Source organism: Anneissia japonica, unplaced genomic scaffold (assembly GCF_011630105.1).
Source record: "Anneissia japonica isolate Jap-2015-1 unplaced genomic scaffold, ASM1163010v1 scaffold3338_len356548_cov189, whole genome shotgun sequence".
Lineage (NCBI taxonomy): Eukaryota > Metazoa > Echinodermata > Crinoidea > Comatulida > Comatulidae > Anneissia > Anneissia japonica.
Window position 1 is genome coordinate 40,607 of NW_022692763.1, and position 22,420 is coordinate 63,026.

Consider the following 22,420-nt stretch of genomic DNA (forward strand, 5'->3'; position numbering starts at 1 on the left):
ATTAATTTTAACACTTTTATTTTCTGAATAAAATTGAAAATATTTAATTTTTGGAAAAAAAATTCTTTGTTTTGATTGCTTTGTTCATGATGCTGAAAAGTAAAGTACAAATATAGGATCTTGCTCAGTGGGAATGTGTGAGTTTGGAGCCTATGCAACTTTTCAGTTGTGTCTAAGCATGGCACTGCTAGAGACGGATTCATAGATTACTGTTACTGTAGATTGAAAAAAAACCCCCAAAAAACAAAACAAAAATTTCCTTCACACCTAAATGTTTATTGAGGTGTGAAGCTAAACAAGTAATTTTATTTAATTTGGCCTTATATGTACCAACTGTACTTTGTGAACCATAAATAATATTATTGAGGTCTATTCAAAAGCCTGACGTCAAGGTTAACAGCCCAAAATCCCAATCGCTGCTCCAACGCTTAATTACCATGTCCATAATATTGACTTTAATCTAAACTGTTCTTCCTCACATTTGAAATGAAATAAATGTATAAAATGAATTTTGCTATGTTTCACGTCTAATACCTTACTGTAATAATACCTTGCCACATAATTTAGAATAATTGTAACGTTGATGTCATATCCACAAGTCCATATAATTACTATATTGTCAAATGGCAGTGCACTGTATGTCAGGGACACTGTATGACTAGTTTATAGTTTATCCATTAATTTCAATGCATTAAAGTCAAGCATAATTACTGATTTTTAAGAATGAAATTTTTTTATTGTAATACTGGATAGATCACCATAGTATAATACAGTTTATATTTATTTTTTGTCCTGAGATTTCATAGTGAATCTCTACTTAATTTTGTATTGGAAAAAAAAATTATATTTAATTATTTATATTTTATATTTAAGCAATTGTACTTTTTAATTTTAAATAAATAATAATATAAGTAAATAATATTATAATAGTATGAAACGATATGCACTGGAATAGAATCAAATATTTTCAGTATAAACTTTTAAAAATCCTGCTTAATATCTTCTCTATATTTATTTATTTATTTATTCATTCAACTTTCTTTATACTGGATGGCACGCTCAATGCAAATACACTGGTTTTCGCTGTGGTCCAGTTATAACATAAACAATACAAAAGTGATAAAATGAAAAGGAAAATATAAGGAAATTTTAACAAAAAAGATTAATTACAAAATAGGGAGATTAATTATTTTAGAGCATTTTTAAAGGTATTTTGATTTAAATTCTGGAAATCCCTAGTTATGTTACTATGTAGTTCGTTCCAGTTCATGGATGGTCGATAGTGAAAGGTCCGTTTTCCTTGACAAATGTTCCACTGTGATTTACAATCATATTCAATATTTTATTTGCTCTACAGTACAGATTGAATCATAAAAGGCTTAGTGATTGGCAAATTACCTGTGCAAAAAAACAAAATTTGAAAGCAGATACAATTTGACTTGAGTAATGCCACTTTAGAAAGTATAAGCTTACCTTAATCATTATGCTTTATAAAAGTGAAGCTATTTTTAGAAATTAGTCCACTTTAAAGTGTTATGTTTGCTTTTCTGTTGGGATTGTGTCAGTGGCATTTACTTTCTGTTGATTTTGAAGTGCTTTAAGTACTATATATATTTTATAATTTAGGAATAAATTATTGAACAAGTTATTATAAACTCTAGAATCACTCTTTATTCAAAAAACAACAAAAAGAATGTGACATAAAACTCAGGTCGTGGCTTTATCAAGCACATGCAGGGTATCACTAAGGAACAACAAAGATTAAAAGTGTTCAATAAACATTAAACATTATTTTTGTAAATAATTATACATATAGAGAGCAAAATATTTTGTATTACAAGTATTGACAATTCATCCACTTAGACTGTCTGGTGTTCCAAACGGCATAGCTGCTGGTCAGTGCCAGCTCGCCAATTTGTTTCTAATACGTTTTACATCGTTTATTATTTAAATATTATTTACTCGATTCAGTATCTTTGGAGAATATTCCCCTAGAGACAAATTTCAAGCAGATGTACATTTATATTAAACCTTTAACATTGTTGGCAATGTCTTCATATTTGTTACATTTATAATTATGTGCCTTTGTTATTAGAAAGCATGGGTTAAGAAAGTATCTTTTAACTTGTGTTTTATTATTTTTTTTAGGTACAAGCAATTAGTGAGTCATTGGAAGATGCAGTGGTATTAGTTCAAAGAAGTGCATTAGATCTTCTGCTCCTCTGCTTCCCTCTTAACACAACATCCATTCAGCAAAACGAAATTGTCAAGATGATGACGTCTGCATTAAATGTACTACTACGTCGTGACATGTCGTTGAATCGTAGGCTCTATGCATGGTTTCTTGGTATCAGTATGAATGGCACGGTTGGAGGTAAAAAACAAGTTCCACCTGTGTCGCGTTCCGATAGTGCGGTTAGCACTGACGAAGACCCATCGACGGAATATTTCGAAAAACATTCAAAAGACTTGCTCATTCAAGCATTAAAAAACTGCCTGCATGCTGACTTAGAGGTCACTGCACTTGCCGACGACACGCCGAGTCGGCGTAAACTCGGCTTACTTCGGCCTTACCGCATTTTGATTAGTTTGTTGGACAAGCCAGAGGTTACCACCCCCATCATTGATGAAATTTATATGGAAGTATTCCGTGCACTATACAACCGATGCCATGAGATTGCAATTCAACAGGTTTTAGAAAAAAAACCTCAAAACCATGTGACCAAGATTGGCAATCTACTGCTTTCCGATGGCGTTCGTCCTCAGGAATTGATAAAAACTGCAAATTTATTATTTGGAACGTTTGAGCCGTACTTCATGTGGGAATATGTGGCCAAACGATTTGATTTGTGCTGTCAACAGAAAGTTTTAGAGGAAGAAATAGAGCAGCCACAAGACGAATCAAAAGTGACAATATCAGAGCTTTGTATGCTCGTAGAATTTTTGCTGGACATTGTCTCTTTGGTAAGAGCATATTTGCATTGTTTTTGGTTTAAATCAATGAACATTAAGCTTCTTCAGCATGAGATATTAAATTTTTTTTTTTTTTACACATTTCAGCATTTTCAAAGTTTTTTTTGCAGTTTACAAGACGTATGTATGTACTTTACAGATAAAACTCAGTCGGCTAAACTGGTGGTAGCCACTGTGTGTGCACTAAACTGTGGAGATTTCTAGGTTCCTGGTTCGATTCATATCGCTGCTCTTTTTGGTTTTTCAGCTGGAGGGCTGAAATGCAAGTTAGATAGTGCACCGTCTTTGAAATGAGACGTTTAAACCGTTGGTCCCGTGTGCATTATGGCCTGTGTGCACATTAGAAAACGCAGTACATTATTTGGAAAAGAGTAGGGGATTGTTTCCTTGTGTATTGCCTTATCATCGGCACAAGTACCCCACTGGAAATAAGTCGTCTTTAGACTTCTCTGGGTTGTTCTTTGTGTTTACACCGAATAAATCCATCCATCCAACATCATTATTCTATTATTTTTTGTTATGATTTTAGTGAGCATTTTAGTGCCTTTCCTTTCTGTACAAAGTGTTCTTCTATCTGGCTTATTTGGGTCAACATGCTAGGTGTTGCTGCCATATTGGTTCAATAACAGTCAACTACAGGCTACAGCAGATAACCCCACCATGCACCCTGGGTGGACTGAAGAAGGATGGGGGAGGGGGAAGTACCTTGCTGAAGAACACAAGCAAAATGCACAGTGAGAAATTGAAACCCCAACCTTGAGGTTTAGAAACAAATTGTTTCACTAAACAGCTTACATGCAATATTATTATTATTATTATTATTATTATTATTATTATTATTATTATTATTATTATTATTATTATTATTATCATCTTAATATTTTGGAATTGTCAATTTTCAACTAACTGCTTAATATGATGCAGTAGTTTATAATAATATTATTATTAACATTATTTTTTTACGAACTGGTAAAGTACAGTAACATTAATTAGTATTGTTTATAACAAAATTCTTCAATTTAAAAACTGTATCAATTTGTACAAACATTTCTGCAACTTACAATTAATATTATTGTTATTTGTAATAATTATACAAATATTTCTAACAATAGGACTCTTGTCTTTTCTCCTGTGAGGGAATGTGAATTTTTACTCAATAATCAGTCATGCATGACCTAATTTAATCTCCATGTATGATTCGATTTGAAAACTTTCATTGAAAGGAAACGTGACAACATATTGTGCATTTGCACCAATGATTGAAACGCAGGAAATATGAGTGAATTATGAATTAGGAGGAAAAGTCATAAAGCATGGTTTACACATGGGATGTTGTTTTGTGAAATGCTTTAGATTTCAAACTGCTTTTTAAAAAAATCTATTTTCTAAAAATGCCATGCATTATCGAGTATTCTTTTATTTTATCTATTTTCTAAAAATGCCATGCATTATCGAGTATTATTATAAGACTGATTGTCATGTTTCCAAAAATATGATCGTTATGGTTAATTGTTATTATTTTAGTTATAGATTATTATTATGTGTTAATAAGTTATTTATTAGTTATTAATTACTATTAGTATTAATATTTAAAAAAACTGTTGTATGGCCATATAGTCATGATGTGAAGTTATCGACTATACTCTACATACACATTATTATATACATTATATAGTCATGATGTGAAATTATCGACTATACTCTACATACACATTATGTACATTAGTTTATATTTATTTCAAAACTGGAAAACTTGTTTTAACAAAAGTTGCTAAAAATTAAAAAAATTAAAATTAACAAATTTAAAAGCAAATGAAACAGTACTATAAGTCTACCATTAACTTAACAAACTGTAAAACTTCAGGAAAACTTAAAACTATTTAGGCCTGTCACTTGTTTTTGTCAAATTCAGTGTGGGTAAGGCATTAGTCTGTGTTTTTCCTTTATAATATTAATTAACCTGTTCTCACAAATATATTATTTGTTCATATACTGTACATTGATTGATATAGTTATTGGTAAAAAGTAAATTAATTGTTTAACTGTATTAATATTTTTTTAATTGCATATCTTAAATTATATTCATTGTTGATCGCACATCTTAATTTATATTCATTGTTGAATACTAATTAAATAAATTAATTAACAATTTTTAAGCTTTGTTTTTTACTTTCCACTTATTATTGTACTATTCATAGAGAAATGTTCACTTTTGTATTTGTCAAGAATTTAATTAAGTATGTTTCCTTATAAACAAGTTTCATAACTACAAGGAACGTTTATTCTTATTTTTGCAAAGTAATAAACTTTTTTACATTTTTAATTGTATTTCAGGAAGCATATGTTGAGATACCAACTGAACATTTGCCGCAATTGCTGTGTAAAGTGACCATGTCCATGACAAACTACTGTGAATATTTGAGTCCCGAGGAGTTGAAGAGTAGTCTACAGCTGTGCAATAAACTACTGACCAAGGTGCAACCATCAATGGTGACCTCGCCCCTCACTGAAGAAGACATGAGAATAACCGATAATCAGGCAAAATCAAATGGATACCTCGGAAGGGATCCCCCAGAACGTCAGGTGAATGGTGATATTTCTAGCAGACAACTTCCTGGATTACCCTCATCCGTGAAGTCGCTAGACCGACTGGTGTCAGAAGATCACGAAGATGACGAAAAACCGATGGATAAGGTTCATTCATTGTCGTTCACAAGCGATACAAGTTCCGATTCAACTTCACAGATTGAAGTGCGATCTTCTCGAGGTTTATCTCAGCTGAGTTTGTCGTCTGAAAATAGCTGCTCAGAAAATGAAAAAACACCACCAGTGTTCCTCATGCAAGCATGCGTCCAGTGCTTCCAGTCTTTTTTTGCAAAATTTGTAGGATCAAGAGTTCTACCCAATCCGGATTTGGCAATATACATGGAAAAGCTACGGGTTTCACGCAGCTACTTTGGTGAAAGTAAGATAAAGAAAGAAATCTGCAGACGGGAACACAAAGATAATGTGCAAAGGCTGAAAGAAACAGAAGCAAAGCAAACTAGAGCGAGGGAACAAGTTCAAAGAAGAAGGGAAGCTACCGAAAGAAAAGGAGAGAAATCAGATGGAGTAATTAGGAAGAAATCTAGCTCACCAGAAAAGGTCCAAAAGAAAAACAGCCTTAAGAAGAAAGCCGACAGCATCAAAGAACGAGCACTTCCTATGCTAAAACGTCAAACTTCAAAGGTCGATCTTGACAGAGAGAAAGAAATAGAAGAAAACAGGCAGGCTATGATGAAGAAACTAGAAATAGAAGAGAGAAATTTTCTAGAAAAGAAAAAGAAAGAGGAAGAAGAACGGTACTTGATAGGAATTGTTATTAGGGATGATGGGAAGCGTAAGGTGGATGCCAATTTGATGTCTGACCAGTCTACTCAAAAATATTTAAGTAAGTGTGCCTCAATTATTTTAAGAAGAAACTCTAACTCACTTTGGCGAGTTACTTGCGGCTTATTAAAATATTTTGCTATATATTAAACTAAGACAAATTTACCAAGACGCATGATTACGCTGTTCTTTTGTGGGACTTCAGTAACAATATCTTTGAGGTTTAGTGTAAGGCCTATTACACTCTAAAGCTGATTACAGTACTGTAATTTTCATTATTCCAGACAATATTTATACCTTCAATAGAACATAGAGACATACCTGCCATACAGAAGTCTAGTTCAGAATACCGTAAAACTTGCCCTGGGCTTCAAAATGAATGCTGTAAATTTAGGAATTACTACTGTAAAACAATAAATAGACCCACTGTAACATCAAACTGTATGGTGCAGTGTATTAACTGGCGTTAAATCACCTGAACTTCTTTATAAATTAAGCCCATGCTGTGTTGAAAAAAGGTCCATGGGCTTTTTTTCGAGGCTACTTTTACAAACTAAAGAGGGGGCTTCAATTTGAGATGGGCTTCTTCTCAAGATTAAGCCCATTGGGCTTCTATTTTAGGTTTTATGATAATACTGGAAATATGTCTTCAGAGTTAACCCAGTTCGGTGTTAGACGCGAATATTAACATGATCACTCACACACACACACTTAATTCAGGATACCCTGCCACTAATTATTGATCATCTAATCATAACTTGGTGTGAATATAGTAGCATGTTATGTTGTTATCATGGTCTTTAGTGTATGTTTTATTCTTGTAGATGATGTAACTCTAGACTGTGATAGGTCAGATAAGATACATGAGGCCTTCTCCATTGCCTGTCATCTACTGGTAGAATACACCTGTTTCCCAATGTACTGCAACGATTCCACGCTTGCATCAACGCTACGTACTCCAAAAGGAAAAGGTATTGTAAAATTATGTAATACTGTACATTACATTAAACAAATGATGTTGTATGCATTTATTTACTGGTATTTATTAAACAAATCGCGGTAGTGTTCAGAGGAAGATATTATGAGAACAAATTATACTATATACATGCCAGCCAGGTATTTAACAGACCAAGTACTACTACCTAGGAAATAATTCAATACTGTATTTATTTGAATAAATGCCCCAATTTGAATAAGCATCCTCCTCGAATATACGCTGCATACAGAGCCTTATTTGGAATAAATGACTCCCTCAAATAAGCTCTCCTAAGTGACTGTAAACAAAACCAATCATTCTCAACACTTTCTATTAATGTTCTATTCCAGTAGAACATTTTTTCTAACCTGGTTGGGATCAATAAGTCATTTACATTCACATTTACAATAAAGCTAAATTGCATTTATTTTAGTATAAATGTATTCATTTTACACAAAAATTCCCTGTTTATTTGAATAAATATGGATGCTAGTTACAGAGCACAGGCAGATATTACAGAAACAGACCTACAGTAGTGGTAGTTAAGGTTCAGAGGTGTAATTGTATTTACACTATGAATCAATAACTAACAAATATTTGGTATTGTTACAATGCTATTTGTTGGAGTAACGGGTCAAATATTGATTTCTGCAGTCTGGAATCCTACTTCAACTCAATTTCTCTAAAATGTAATCTCTACTTTTAAGTCTATAATGTGTATATAATTTTATTTTTGCATATTTAGATGAAGTTAATCTATCAGATTACCTCATGAAATTATATTCAGTTTCAACATAATTATTTTTGTCATGTTATTGTTATTTTTATAGACTGATATTAGTTATTAAAAAAAATTATAATTAAAAATTTACATTGTTATGCAGCAGCGATTGACTTGCTTTAAAGGTTGGAATTTACCTTTTGTGTGATTTATAAAATAAGTCTCAACAAAAATTCTGATGTTTGTAGGATTTGAACCTAGGACCATGGAGAAGAAGGCAGGCATCTTAACATCATTTATTTATTTCTTCTTATTATACAAAATTACAGTAAAACACAAAATAATAATATTGGACTAATGCTCATAATACAAAAAATATGTAATAAAATTTACTCAACAAAGGACGGAAAAATAGGAAGGAAAATATTCCACTTATAACAAAATACAACCCACATAATATTATTGTTGTTATTGTTAGTACCATTACATAATTACTGTTGTGTTAATAATAATAATAATATGTAGGTTTTTTATATAGTGCTCTAGAACTAAGTGTCAGAGCACTTTTCAACATTATTATTCCAGTCATAGGAACAATGCCTCTATTAATAAATGTATTAGTGCATTCTGCACTCAAACCTACTCAGGTACCCCCTTATAATAAAATGCATTGCTCAAAGACACGAGCAAAATACACAGCAAAGGATTGAAACCCTGACCTTGAGGTTGGGAAACCAAACCGTTCTCTCTGCGCCAAAACACTTTCACTGTTGCATATGATTGAATTCTGTTGTTAAAATAATATTCTACTGTTGGACAGATGTTTTGTTTGGTCACATGATTAGTATTGTGGTTGGTCACATGATTAATCTCAAAGTTGGTCACATGGTAGCTAACTTTACATCGATCTTTTCAGGAGCCTTGGATCAATTACCCGATTGGCTACAAACATTAATCACGACAGCATGTTTTATTACGAACGTGAACCATCAGAGCACAGCAGTAGGCACACTCCTTGAACTCATCGGTCTCACCCGTTCCGTCACGTCCGGTACAAGTAATAAACTCGTTCTGCCCACTCCGCCAACCACTCCTGGGAGCCAGAGTGGTACAGTGTCTGTGGTGCTAATCCCAGCAATAGCCGTTAGCCATCTTGAATGCCTGAGTTATGAATCAAGTTTCTTCCAGGTAAATGTTTAATAGTGTTTGCATTTTGTTGAAAATATTCTTTTTAATTTTTTGTTTGTTCAACTTCCACTCCCTGAAGCAGAGGAACTGGTGAAAAGAAGACATAAATGGAGGTGGTTAACCAAGGAGGCTAGGGAACCTTGTGTTCTACACCCTTAAGTCCAGTCATGTATTCTTCAAGAAGAATGTTATGCAATATGTTAGCACTTATTTATTGTGGTCAGGCTGACTAACAATTTCCCAGTATTCAGTTCTTGGTGTATATAGAGCACTGGTTTTTGTTGGGATTGAGCCCAGGTGTTGGGGAATAGAAAACGGTTGTTGCCATTTTACAACTACTCTAGTAGTCTCATTAATTATTATTTGTTTATTCTTCCTGAGAAGTAATGTACAATAGGTCTTTGCTTGCTTTGTTGTATGTTTTGTTTATGACAAATTTGTTTTTGTTTAATAAAAAAAAATAAAGAGAGTTGCTGTGAATCTATGGAGACATATGAATTCTAAGACACCAGAGCGCCACCATAAGAGTGCAGAGCTATTACATCATTTGCATAATTCAACACCTGATGTGTATCTATGTGAGGACGTGATTGGCCATTCTCTGGTGCATTCAAATAGAGTGAGTAAAGCATTTTTTTATTATTATTATTCTGGATGCAATGGTGAAAATTAACAGGCCAATCAATTGTACATTCCTGATCTAAATGGTAAAAGTATGAATAAATTACAATTGTAGAGAAACAAAAATATTATCCATAATGTTTGATTGATTTGAAATTATAAATTAATGTGCAAAATATTCCTTGTAGTTAATTGGTATTGATCATTGTTGTTTTCAGACAATATCTCTAGAAGCTCATAACCGTTTTGCATTGCTGTGGCACCTCATTCGACCTCAGATTCTAAACTCAAGCCCAGCTAGCGGTATCAAAACTTTTGACAGGTTCGTCACCTTGAGTTTGTTACTTTATTCAAGTTAGTTCGTATTTGTTCATTAATTCATGTTTGTTCATTAAACCATGTTTATTCATGTGGTTAAGTGTAAAACATATGAAGGATTATTTATGTTCAATGCAAACAATAAATCAATTAGGGTTTTTTAATTATTTTTTTCTCATTCAAGTGTGACTTATTAACAACACACAAGAGACTAAAGGAGTAGACTTGATTTTAGTCATGAGAATGAAATATTAATGTTTCCAGGGTTTGAACCCAGAACCCTATGATAGAAAGGTAAATATCTCATCCACTAGGCCATGGCACCACCTTGACCAGCTGATGTTTTTCTTTTCCACAGATCTTTATTGGTTATGTTGGATAGTCTTCAACATCAAGACAGTGTCATACGATCTGTCACGCAAACATGGCTTGCTCATGCAATTGAGCGTGGAGATATTGCCCGCCTACTGGAACCAGTACTATTAATACTCCTGGATCCAAAAACCTCTCGAGTATCTGTACAATTCCTCTTAACCCATTCCCAGAAGAAAGGAAGAATCACAAAACCTCAAGAGAAGGTCGATGACATTGAAGCCAAGATCTGTAGCATCAGCGGTGTGAATGGAGAGGTAACCTACCACGTTACGAAGGACGGGAAAAAACCGGTCTTCATACCACCCGAAAGGGGTGACCCTATATTTGCATGTACGACAATCGGTGAGGAATTCCAATGCATTACAAGGGTTAACCCAGAAATGCGGTATGAGGTTCCTTCTGAAACGCTGACAAAACCTCTAAAGCTTACAGTTAATCCAATGAGTCATGCCTCTTTTAGTGACTCTGAAAGTGAGCCTGTCACCCCCTCCAGCAAAGGGGGACAGTTTGATAAAAGAAGCACCACCCCTGATAGCTTTAACAGTGACTTTGATCGCAATCTTAGCTTTTCAACTTGTGATCTGACTGGTATCGGTAGCATGTCAAACCTGGTAGAGGCTGAGCAATCCTATGTTTTCAATGAAGATGCCACAGAGTCAATTGAAGAAATCGTTCAAGACGTCTTGGAGGCCATTATTGATCAAGTTGTTCTGCAAGTTGACGATAGTTCCAGCAGTGACGATGAAACAAGTGAATGGGGTGAGGGAAAGAAACTAGGAACACCAAAGGCAAACAAATCCGGAAGATCTAAAGCAATTCCTCCATTGGAGACAGTTTTTTCTGATGATACGTTTATCGATGACCTTGAAGGAGTGCTGTCTGGAATGGAGACTGATGGAGACCCCGATTCCCCAAAGAAGGATTGGAGTCCAAAGAAAGGGCGTTCAGCGGCAATGCGTCAGAGTGCAAACCAGTCAACTCTTAACGCACTACAACATCATATTCTTCTCTACGTTCAGGTTTTTGATGCACAGAGATCATTATATGTTTTATCGCTCCTCAAATCCGTGCTTACAACGAACCCACGACCGTTTGTCTGCGCAATGTCATCCACGAGTCTGAGCAGCGCTAACACAACACAATTGATACGACTGCAGCACCTCCTTGCCAGACACAAAACTAGCATTATGGGAAGAGATTTTTTCTCAGAGGTTGCTCAGGACTCTATTTCTTCATTCCGTAGCAGTACATACCTTGATATAGTGCTCTCCATTTGTGTGTACTTCATACGTAGTTACTATCCCAAAGATTCAAAAGCATCGGAGCATGATGTGACAGGAAATCGAGACGTTCAGATAGCCAGTATGGATATTCTTAGGCGTATTCTCAATGAGTTAGTTGAGGTGGTAAAAATGAATGGCCGGGGGTTTGCCACTTTCATTAGTGACTTACTACAACGATGTAAAGTCCAAAAGGCAGTTCTTTACTGTCTGTTAGCGTCAGTGTTCAACAGCCGTAAGCAGTACAAGAAGACAGACGCATGGAGAGATTCTCAGCTGATAAAAGAGCTTGATAATCAAGATAGTCAAGGAGGTGCGCAAGCATTCCAGTCGCAGCTTCTCCGTCTCATCCTGATCATCATAGTCCTTGAAGACCAGCTGTTCACATTGAAGGACGATACAGAGTCGCTTACGCCTATCAAGTCCAACGAGTGGGACCAGCGCATCAGAGTTCAAAGACCAGGAGGATCTTCATTATCATTTCTGCGCTCGGAGAGGCTATGTTGCCAAGGAATGCTGCTTACCGCTATTCTTTGTGCCTTGAGACAGCAGCATATCTGCCATATGCATCGTCATTGGATCACCGTGGTTACTGATGCACTGCCATATTTGGATAAAGGTTTACCAAAGATAACAGTTCCGATGGCCAATCAACTGTGCCGTAATCTAGAGCTGCTGGCATCGCTCTACGACATTTCTGATGACAAGAAAATGTGAGTCTGTGAAATTGTTTTTAATGCCATATTTAAAGCTCTGTCCACACTATCAAATCTTATAACAAAAAAACTGTTGTATGCCCATATATAGTCATGATGTGCCTATATATGGTCATGATGTGATGTCATCATGACCATATTTGGGCATGTCACATGTTTTTGTAGAATAAATTTGATATTCTGGATAGGGCTTTGAAGTGATTCATCCAGAGAAGCTTATTTAGTTGAACCTGTGACATTTTTGGTAAAAATTTCGGGCAAATTATGTAGTTTACAATTCTGTACTTGTCTGCTTCTGAATTTTTTGTCAGTGTCATCTTTTCTTTGACAGATATCTGTAATTTGCCAATACTGTATATGATCAAGATGATCAAATATCACACCATATATGGGCAAATTCAAGTATTTGTCACAGAAAACTTTCTAGTGTGGACAGATTTTAATAATAGTTTGTCTTTAAATTAAAATTGAATATTAAATTACTAATGCTAACTGTTTATCTTTATCTTCTATATATTAATTCTAGTCCAAAAAATTAAGGTCACTATACATCACAAATATTCTTGATCTCAATCAATAAATATTGTTTCTATATTTTTGGTAGTTCTAAAGAGTTGAGCAACGTGCCACCTGATCATGTGATCACCATTTTAGAAGGGCTCACCACCATGTGCCACTACAGTCTGCTAGAATCTACAGCCAATCTGTCCACCATGAGCGGACGGCATGGTACTGGGCCTGCTGAAGTGGAGAACAACTCAAATAACCAGATTTTCTCATCCATATTTGGTGCTTTCTCAAGAGACAAAACTAAGGTTTTTATATATTTATTTGAAATGTATTTCTTCTATGTGAGGCTTGCCATCCCAAAAACCAGCGTATTGTCGCTGATTGTTAAATCGAGTAATTAGCATAATAATGTGGCAGTATTGTATACTTTAGTACAAAGAAGGCATAATACTTTTACTCATAACTTTGCAGCCCATGAATTTCACGTCAGCAATCGACAATTACCGACCATATTGCCGAGCGAGAATTGCCACAGGACGGCAATTTTTTTACTGGCCTAGGCCTAGATTTCTTTGCTTCAATAGCTGCTTGGAAAGTCAAAACTTTGACTGAAACAGGCTATAGCAGAAACTAAATTTAACGTACGTCGTCAAACCAAGGAAATTGGTTTTTTGTGAAACAGATTTGTTTGTACAATAATTTTTAATAGGCATACATACTATGTGTGCTTGTCTTTATCGCCTAGCTAGGCCTAGTCATTTCGTAGATTGGTAGGAATGGGTGACACCTGCCAGCCAAGGCCTAAAACACATCGCCCAATTGAAGCCACGTGGGCTGCGTATATCGTAATGCTTATCTAGATCTATTATTTGTCTTCATTGTACAGTATTATTATCGTATTTAAAATGCTGTTTGTTATCTAAAAACAACCAAATTAAACATTTTGTAGGCCTAATCCTACTGTCCGCTTTAACACAAACACGATCGCATCTGTCAAGTACATGTGTGGAAAATCCCATATAGATTGTTCTGGACATGCAGATGGACATGCATGGGCAGTGCACATGCAGGAAGCACTGGTAGCCTGTGTTGATACGATCATAGCTTTTATGAAAGTGATATTTCCCATGCTAAAGATAACGCTAAAACGAACGCTAAAACGACATTTCTTCTGCGATTTTCTTATGTAAAACATATACATTATACCACATTATTAAAATTATACAAGTACAACCATTCTTTCACGAACAATATAGTGATTTAATAGAGATAATTTACAAAATCACGATCTGTAGATGACAATGTAAAGTCAAGCGTTCGGAAAAATTATAGTTTATACTATAGGCCTAGGTAGTAAAAAATCGCTGAGACTGCCGACCTCGGAGAGTTTAAGGTTGGCAAATTTTTCCAGACCTATTTTTTCCCGAATTTCATGGACTGACTTTGGCAGAAGTAAATCGATTCCAGTAAATGACCCATCATTTTATAGCATACAATGTGTAGGAAAAGAATATATTAAAAAGTTGGTTTTTTTTTGGTAACTGATGCTAGTTTTGTGAAGGCTAGTATTATATTTGTTTGTCAAACTTACCTGAATAAAGACAGGAAATGTTAAGTTTCCAAGTGGAACTTACTCCTCGAACGTTAAATATATTTATTAGAATCACCTGTCTCCTATATTATCACCCTGAGTGTATGTCTAATTTCTTCTTTTCCATTTTACTGTTTGGAAACAATACAGATGGATAGAAAGCTTGTCTAGTAATTATTGTATTGTCTAGCTTATTGATTACATTGCCTATGGTTCTGCATAGCTGTATCAAATTTACTTGGACATTACATTATACTGTACATAATTTAGTTGGAGAATCAAATCAGTGTTTTGAAGTAAATTTATATAACATGACATGACAAATAATATCCAATGTATCAATACTTATGTAATACTATCATCAGAAAACAATATAGGATTCATATATTCTTCTAGGGTAACTCAAACCAACCAGCCCAAGCGCACAATCCGAAGCATGAAGCCAGGAAGGGCCTACTGGGGATGCTTCCTCGCATTGTATCCAGCATAGCCACTCTGTGGAACGTAGTCCAGCAGTGTGAGAGGCTACGAGAAAACATCAGCAAACCAAGTGAGCTGCCAGACTGGAGTATCGGATCACCTAAGGTATGAGTCATAAATACATACAGAACTGCTTTCATAGAACTAAATTTCTTTTAACCTGGTTGGGATCAAAAAGATGCAATAACACATTTTGATGGTAATTATGTGTTGTAGTTCCAATTTTTACAGTGAAATTAAGAGGTGTTTATTTGAGTATATATGTATCAATTTTACACCAAACAAAATAAATGCCTCCATTGAATACACACCTCCCTCGAATAAATGCCCCTCATAAACTCTTCTAAACAATAAATTCCCCTGTGTGTTTATTCAAATAAATACCGTAAGTGGTTAGCATCCAACCTTAGGGCAGTGGTTGATTCACTCCATTCAATTGAAAGCACTTTTCTTTTTCTGGTTAATTCTCCAAATTGATAACTTATTAATACTGTATTTTGGAAATGTTTGTTTGTAGGCTGTTCGTCAACAAATCTTAGAGTTGTTAAGTCCGATTGCATTGCATCACAACACAAACCTACTAGCAGCTATTGGGGTTGTGTGGAGTAATTTGAGAAACAAGGCTAAAATTGTTACCAAGAAGGTTAGTTTTGATGATTCAACTTTACTTGTATGTGTGAATGCTTATATTGTATATCTTTTCATTCAAAGTATTATTATTGTCATTATCATAATCATTACTGTCATCTTCATCATCATTATCATCATCATCATCTTCATCATTATCAGTAGCAACATTGCCACTGTGTACTAAAAACAAATGCCTTTTCTTTTAACTCTAGGCCTTACCTCAAGCAAGTGATGAGCAGCTAACTCTGGTTGATTTGATCACTGCTATCAGAGCCCTCCCTACTGACACCTTGATACAAACAATTAAGCAGGTTTTGAAAGTACCTCCATTCACGATTAAGGACAAGGTAAATGTTCCTTCAAAATGCTGTGTCTTTTATGTGGTAAATGCTGTGTTGACTGATCCCTTATTTTTATGCTGTGAAACCTTGAATAGAAGCCCCATGGGCTTAATCTCGAGAAGCATATCTTGAAAAGAAGCCCCCCCCCCTCTTCAGTTTGCAAAAATAATTCGAAAGGAAGACCATCTAGATAAGAAGCCTATACAAGGGTCCTTCTATTCTAGGTTGTACGTATATTACAAACAAATTTTAAAGTTGTTTGTCTTCTCTCTTTCACTGACAAATCTATCGTGCCTTTTTGGTTTTAGAACCTTTCAATCTGACATAGATATGTGATAGATTACAATAAGCAATGTATTGATACCTGTAATGATATTGTATAATTGCTATTTTTGCTGATAGAACCAACCATCTTTGGAAGTGAGCATGCTCCAATTTTTGTACGCATATGTACAGCGGTCTGCTGTCATGGGGATACGAGATTCATGGCCATCTTTACTATCACTCTTACGAGATGGGTTGCAGCTGGGACTTTCACCACCTGGACAGTTTATGCTCTTTGGGTGAGTTCTTGGATTTTAGGTCACGCTGTTGATACTTGGTACCAGTAACCAATTTTTTGGATATTTTTCTGTTTTACAAGCACCTCAGTTTAAGAGGGTGATTCAGCCTGTAATGAGACTCATTCAAAGTGCTAAAAAAACAAAGATCATATCAAAAAATCTCATGGAAACGTTTTGGCACAGTGTAAATGGTTTGGTTTTCCAACCTCAAGGTCGGGGTTTAAATCCTTCGCTGTGCATTTCGTTTGTGTCCTTGAGCAAGGCACTTTATCTACATTGCTTCAGTCTACCCAGCTGTATCAATGGGTACCAACAAATTGCTGGGAGTATCCTGTGGTGGACCAGCATCCCACCCAGGGGGAGCATCACAATCTCTTAGCTTCACGCTACTTGAAACTGGGGATAAGCTGAAGTCCATATGAGCCCCTTGTCTCAGCAAGGTTTTTTTTACTCTATATCAAATTCGAAAGAGTACATTTATTTGAAAATATATATCTGAATAAATTGGGAATCGTGCCTTATCGGGACAATAGTTTGATTACTTCAAACACACAAAAATAAATTAATTTACCTGTGTGACAAACAAAACTCCTACAACTTATTAATGAAATATTATTACTATTTTCACAGCATAAATGTAGTATTGTATTTTAACTCTTTCTGTTTAGAATTTTAAATGAGTTTGTTCATCGTGCCCCACCGTTTGAAGAACGCAAAGATATTCGGGATCTGCAGGACATTACTCAAAAGCTAATTGAAGCCTGCAATGTGATAGCTGGTTCATCGCTTGAACCAACCACCTGGCTTAGAAGGAACGTGTCCGTCAAATTCGAACCGCAGAAAAATGTCATTGGAGATGGTAAGAGCAGCAAAAATTACTGGACAACACAGATATTTTGCAATAAGAAGCACAGCCCCTTTAGATTACAAGAATTAGTGGCTGCTTTACAAACTAATTATAACAATTATGAGTCTATATTTAATGTTCTATTGTATATTATATATATTATATTCTTGGCATCTTTATTGCTCAAATTAAAAATACAATCGCAGCCAGTGGCTGAATTGGTGTATTCTGATTACAAAAGAGTTAACATTTCACAATGTTTTTTTTTTTGTTTTTTGTTTTATTTCAACAGTATTGAACCAGAGCTTATCAATTGTAATTTTAAATGTCTGCAACAGGCAGCCCCAATATTTTTAACGGGTGTTGGGTGTAATAACTGGAGTATTGTATGTTGTCTATTTGTGTGCACTTTAATAGGCATTTACAGTTCGCTCTCCAATTCGAGACCATTTTTGGGACCTGAAAATTTAGGATGATCTCGGGGTACGGTTTTAAATTTGAGGGTCAGCTGTGTGTTAAAAGATTGAAAAGTGTTATTCGGTTCTTTGAAAAATGTAATCTTGAATTTTGTTTTGTTTGGGTGTTTTGAATTGGAGGGTACGCTGGACTATACCATTGTAATTTTATCTCAGGTACTGATGGTGAAGATGCCGATGCATTGAAGGACACAGCGAGTGTGAATGCTAAGAACAAGCTTTATTCACAGTACAGTGTGCATGCACTCACAATACTTGCTGAGGTATGTATTTATTACTGCTGTTGTTGATATTGTTGTTATGTTGATGCGGATGTTGTTGATACTGTTGTTGATGTTGTTAATGGTGATTTTGTTGATATTAATGATGTTGATTGTGTTGATGTTGTAAATGATGCTAATGGTGTTTGATCTGATGGTATTGATATTATTGTTGATGTTGTTAATGTTGATGTTAATTAAGGCTTTGTTAATGTTGGTTTTGTTAATGGTGTTGATAATGACGTTTATATTAATGGTGCTGATGTTGTTGATCTGATGATGTTAAGTGTGGATGTTGTTGATGATGATGAACCTCAGCCTCATTTTGATTGTGTTATCAAATCATGCCTATTTTATTACTCTTAGAGATTATTCATTCAATATTGTTGTTATTTGAAAATATCATTAATAATGTTGGATGTATTCCATCCTCAGTTACTGTCACTCCTGCTCGATCTTGTATATGGTAGCGATGAGAAGGATAAAGTGCTCCCTCTGTTGACATCGATCATGCATAATGTCACACCATATCTAAGGAACCACAGGTAAAATGTTTATTATTTTTTATTTTGATGATTGGTGCTCATTATGAGAGCAGCTTAGCTCAGTTGGCTAATCTGGTGGTAGCCACTGTGTGTGCACTAAACTGTGGAGATCTCTAGGTCCCCAGTTCAATTCCTATCGCTGCCTCTTCTTGTGTTTCAGCTGGACGGCTAAAACACAAGTTACAATAGGCACCGTCTTTCGGATGAGATGTTTAAGCCGTTGGACCTGTGTGCATTATGGCTCATGTGCATGTTAAAGAACACAGTACACTCTTCGGAAAATACTGTAGTGGATCTCCCGGTGTACTGCCTAACCACCACCAGGAGGACCCCGCTTGAAATAAGTCTTCTTCTAGACTTTCATGGGCTATCCTTGGTAGTTACACTGAATATATCTAATCCAATCCAGCTAATTATATATTTACCCTTTATCCTCTATAAGTTTCTTATGAGGTTTGGAGAGTCGAGAGCTGATCATTTGGAACTCTACTTGTTCCTAGTTTCTTTATGAGGGGTGAAAAGTAATGAACTTATTATTAGGGTTCTTTAATACTCTACAACTATTTACAAACCTTGATACTCTGTAACCAAGTCTCTGTATGAGGCTTGAAAAGTAATGAACTTATTAATGGAGTTCATAATACTAAATCTATGAGGATTGGGAAGTGGATAGGTTGTCATTTGGGTCCTTTTAAGCACTATAACTAAGTCTTTATATTATGCACTTAGAGTGAAATTGTGTTTGGGTACAAAGACGTAATCTTGGAATAGAATAAAACTCCATGTTTGAGGAGAGTAAGCCTATTGAGTGGTACTCATTTCTACTTTAGCATATTAAATAATATTAATAAAGGATGTAAAAATACGATTATGTTTATCTCCAGTGCCCAGAATGTTGCAAGTTACCGTGCATGTACTAATCTTGTTGCTAGCCTCAGTGGCTACCAGTATACAAGAAGAGCTTGGAAGAAAGATGCGTTTGAATTGCTATTAGATCCAGCGTTCTTTCAAATGGATGCAGTTTGTGCTAATGGGTAAGTGCATCTAATATCCACACTTAATGTTTCTAATCTCTATTTTCAGAATTAAATTGGTCTTGGAAGCTATAATTATAATAAGATGAATAAGAAAAGAATGTATTTCTCGTTGCATAAATATAGGTGGCGCTCTATTGTTGATAACCTAATGACACACGACAAGACTACATTCAGAGATCTGATGGGTAAGTTGAACACAAAAACAAACAAAAATTATTACGATTCAAATAAAATAAATATATATTATAGGTTTTTAATAGATTTGGCTCATTACAGTATAGCAGTGATATTATTAATAAAAATGATACTTGTAGAATACCAATAATAATAACAATAATGAAGTTAGTAATAATATCAATAATAATTTCTTGATAAATTAACAAAAAATAAATAATAATACTAATAAACCTGAGTCTTATGCTTTTGTATTTACGATATCTTTTTCTAAGGTCGTGTTGCTGCAATACAGAACACATCACTAAATTTATTTACAAGTCGCGAGCAGGAGATGGACCAGCGAGCGCAGCTACTGAAGCGACTATGCTTTACGCTCTTCTGCAGCGAAACGGACCAATATGTGCGTCTGCTACCAGATATACAAGAGCGCCTCGCTGAGTGTCTGCGATTGGTCAATGTACCTGTCGTCCACGAGCAAGTATTTATGTGTTTTAGAGTTCTTCTTCTCAGGATTTCACCGCATCATTTGACGGGGCTCTGGCCGACGATGATGTCGGAGCTTGTAAGTTTTCAGTTGCATTTTTAACACTCGCAAGCATTTAAATATTGATGGCTTTAAGTGGACCTTCTGCTAAATAATAATATGTCATATTTATATAGCGCTTAATGCCAACAAGGCCTCTAATCGCTTTTAATTACTACCCCCGGTCATTGGATTAGATGCCTATGGAACACAAACTGTTCCATAAAGTTGCAGCAGTTACATCAGCGCATTTGTGGCATTTAACCCTACCACGTACCCATTTATACTCCTGAGTGGAGAGAAGCAATGTAGATAAAGTGCCTTGCCCAAGGACACAAGCGAAATGCACAGCGAGGGAATTGAAACCCCGACCCCGAGGTTGGGAAACCAAACATTTCCCACTGCGCCAAACCCTGCACTTCAGATATTTTCCTAAGGTCATTTTGTACAGAACAATAGCGTAAAATGTACATAAACGTGTGTTTATAGGACACGTGCATATTCCTAGCTTTGTTCTGATCGATCAGTTAAGTTTGATTGACACGGTGGTAAGGTCAATTGTGTTCTGTTTGTGATATCATAATCAGTCAGTTGGTTGTTAGTCTATGATTGATTGATTGCTTTGGTGATGAAGCAGAGGTTTTTTCCTGAAAACTATATAAACTTCATAAAAGGTTCTACATTTTTGTTATTGCTCTGTTTGATATTAATTCAATTAAAACATTGAATTACCCTGTACTCATTTAGAAGGATAAACTAAGTTATTAGCAGTAAGGATAATAAATAAGTATTTATCAATGATAATAATTTATTACTATTTATTTTTCATAGATAAAATATTTAAATTCAATTTATATACCTTACACTTATTGGTTTGTTTTCACTAACTAGGTGCAAGTGTTTTTGCATATGGAGGAGCAGTTGAAGGCAGCACAGGAACAAGGTAGATCATCTAACATGAAGCGAGTTCCCAGCGGTGAGTTCTCTATATTTGGCAGCAATGGAAATGGCCCAGTTCGTATAACAAGAGAATGGCTTGGGTGTTACCTGGCAGCCTGCAAATTCTTAGACTTGGCTTTATCCTTGCCAACTGACTTGCTACCACAGTTCCAAGTGTAAGTTTACAGCACTTGTTTATTTATTGGAAATTTGGCACATAAAATAAGTTATCATAAATCAGCCAGAGGGTTTTTAAGTGTGTTTTTTTTCTTTTTTTTTTTTCCTACCTAAGTTTCTAGTAGGGGGGGGGATAGCTGATGTGGGGTTGGTGCAGGCATTTTTGGGCATTGGGGGAGTGTGCCCTCTAAGCTCTTCTATATGTCAGTGCTAGTTGGTTAGAAGGATAATGGAATAATTACTACTGTAGCTGCACCACTGTAGAATACTTTCTCAGGAAGCTGAGAATGTGATCCATATTTGTTTGTCCAATGATCTCGGTTAATATAAGAATCGCATAGAAGCCTTCTTGTTATAATGGCAATATATAAGATTGCCATATTATTATTATTTATTATCATTATTATGATTATTAATACTTGTGTTCTATTTCATTTACAGTTACAAGTGGGCATTCATAGGAACAAAAGAAGGAGTTTCCAAGAAAGACTTCACCCCACACATCACTAGAGTTGCTAAAATCCTGAATAATCGTAAAAAGGTAATTTACAAATTATTTGAAAGGTGATCCTGGCAGAAACATGATTTTTTTGGGTGACCATTGGGGCCAAAATTGATAAAAAATGGCTGTAGAAAACAAACCAGCTCCCGTAAACAGACAATTCCAACCACCTAACGGTCAAATCAATCACCATAAAAATAAAAATCATCCTGTTACAATAAAACCATGTATGTGGTAGATTTCAGGCTATGAGTAATATCCAAAGGGCAGACATACTCATCAGTT

General features: G+C 35.2%; 1 protein-coding gene across 2 annotated transcripts in view; it reads left to right on the plus strand.

Annotated features, from left to right (window-relative positions):
• LOC117100388 (protein dopey-1-like) overlaps positions 1 to 22,420 on the plus strand; it is a 33,435-nt gene that overhangs the window by 7,137 nt on the left and 3,878 nt on the right. Inside the window, exons 4-23 of one of the 2 annotated variants that reach the window (XM_033240054.1) lie at positions 2,149 to 2,964; positions 5,308 to 6,403; positions 7,167 to 7,313; positions 8,956 to 9,227; positions 9,694 to 9,846; positions 10,067 to 10,170; positions 10,525 to 12,534; positions 13,139 to 13,352; positions 15,035 to 15,223; positions 15,636 to 15,761; positions 15,961 to 16,095; positions 16,492 to 16,652; positions 17,321 to 17,511; positions 18,132 to 18,238; positions 18,671 to 18,780; positions 19,665 to 19,814; positions 19,941 to 20,002; positions 20,267 to 20,556; positions 21,409 to 21,632; positions 22,075 to 22,174. In XM_033240054.1, the coding sequence (XP_033095945.1) occupies positions 2,149 to 2,964; positions 5,308 to 6,403; positions 7,167 to 7,313; positions 8,956 to 9,227; positions 9,694 to 9,846; positions 10,067 to 10,170; positions 10,525 to 12,534; positions 13,139 to 13,352; positions 15,035 to 15,223; positions 15,636 to 15,761; positions 15,961 to 16,095; positions 16,492 to 16,652; positions 17,321 to 17,511; positions 18,132 to 18,238; positions 18,671 to 18,780; positions 19,665 to 19,814; positions 19,941 to 20,002; positions 20,267 to 20,556; positions 21,409 to 21,632; positions 22,075 to 22,174 (6,657 nt within the window). The remainder of the gene's footprint in view (positions 1 to 2,148; positions 2,965 to 5,307; positions 6,404 to 7,166; positions 7,314 to 8,955; positions 9,228 to 9,693; positions 9,847 to 10,066; positions 10,171 to 10,524; positions 12,535 to 13,138; positions 13,353 to 15,034; positions 15,224 to 15,635; positions 15,762 to 15,960; positions 16,096 to 16,491; positions 16,653 to 17,320; positions 17,512 to 18,131; positions 18,239 to 18,670; positions 18,781 to 19,664; positions 19,815 to 19,940; positions 20,003 to 20,266; positions 20,557 to 21,408; positions 21,633 to 22,074; positions 22,175 to 22,420) is intronic. The other variant, XM_033240055.1, reaches the window with a different exon arrangement.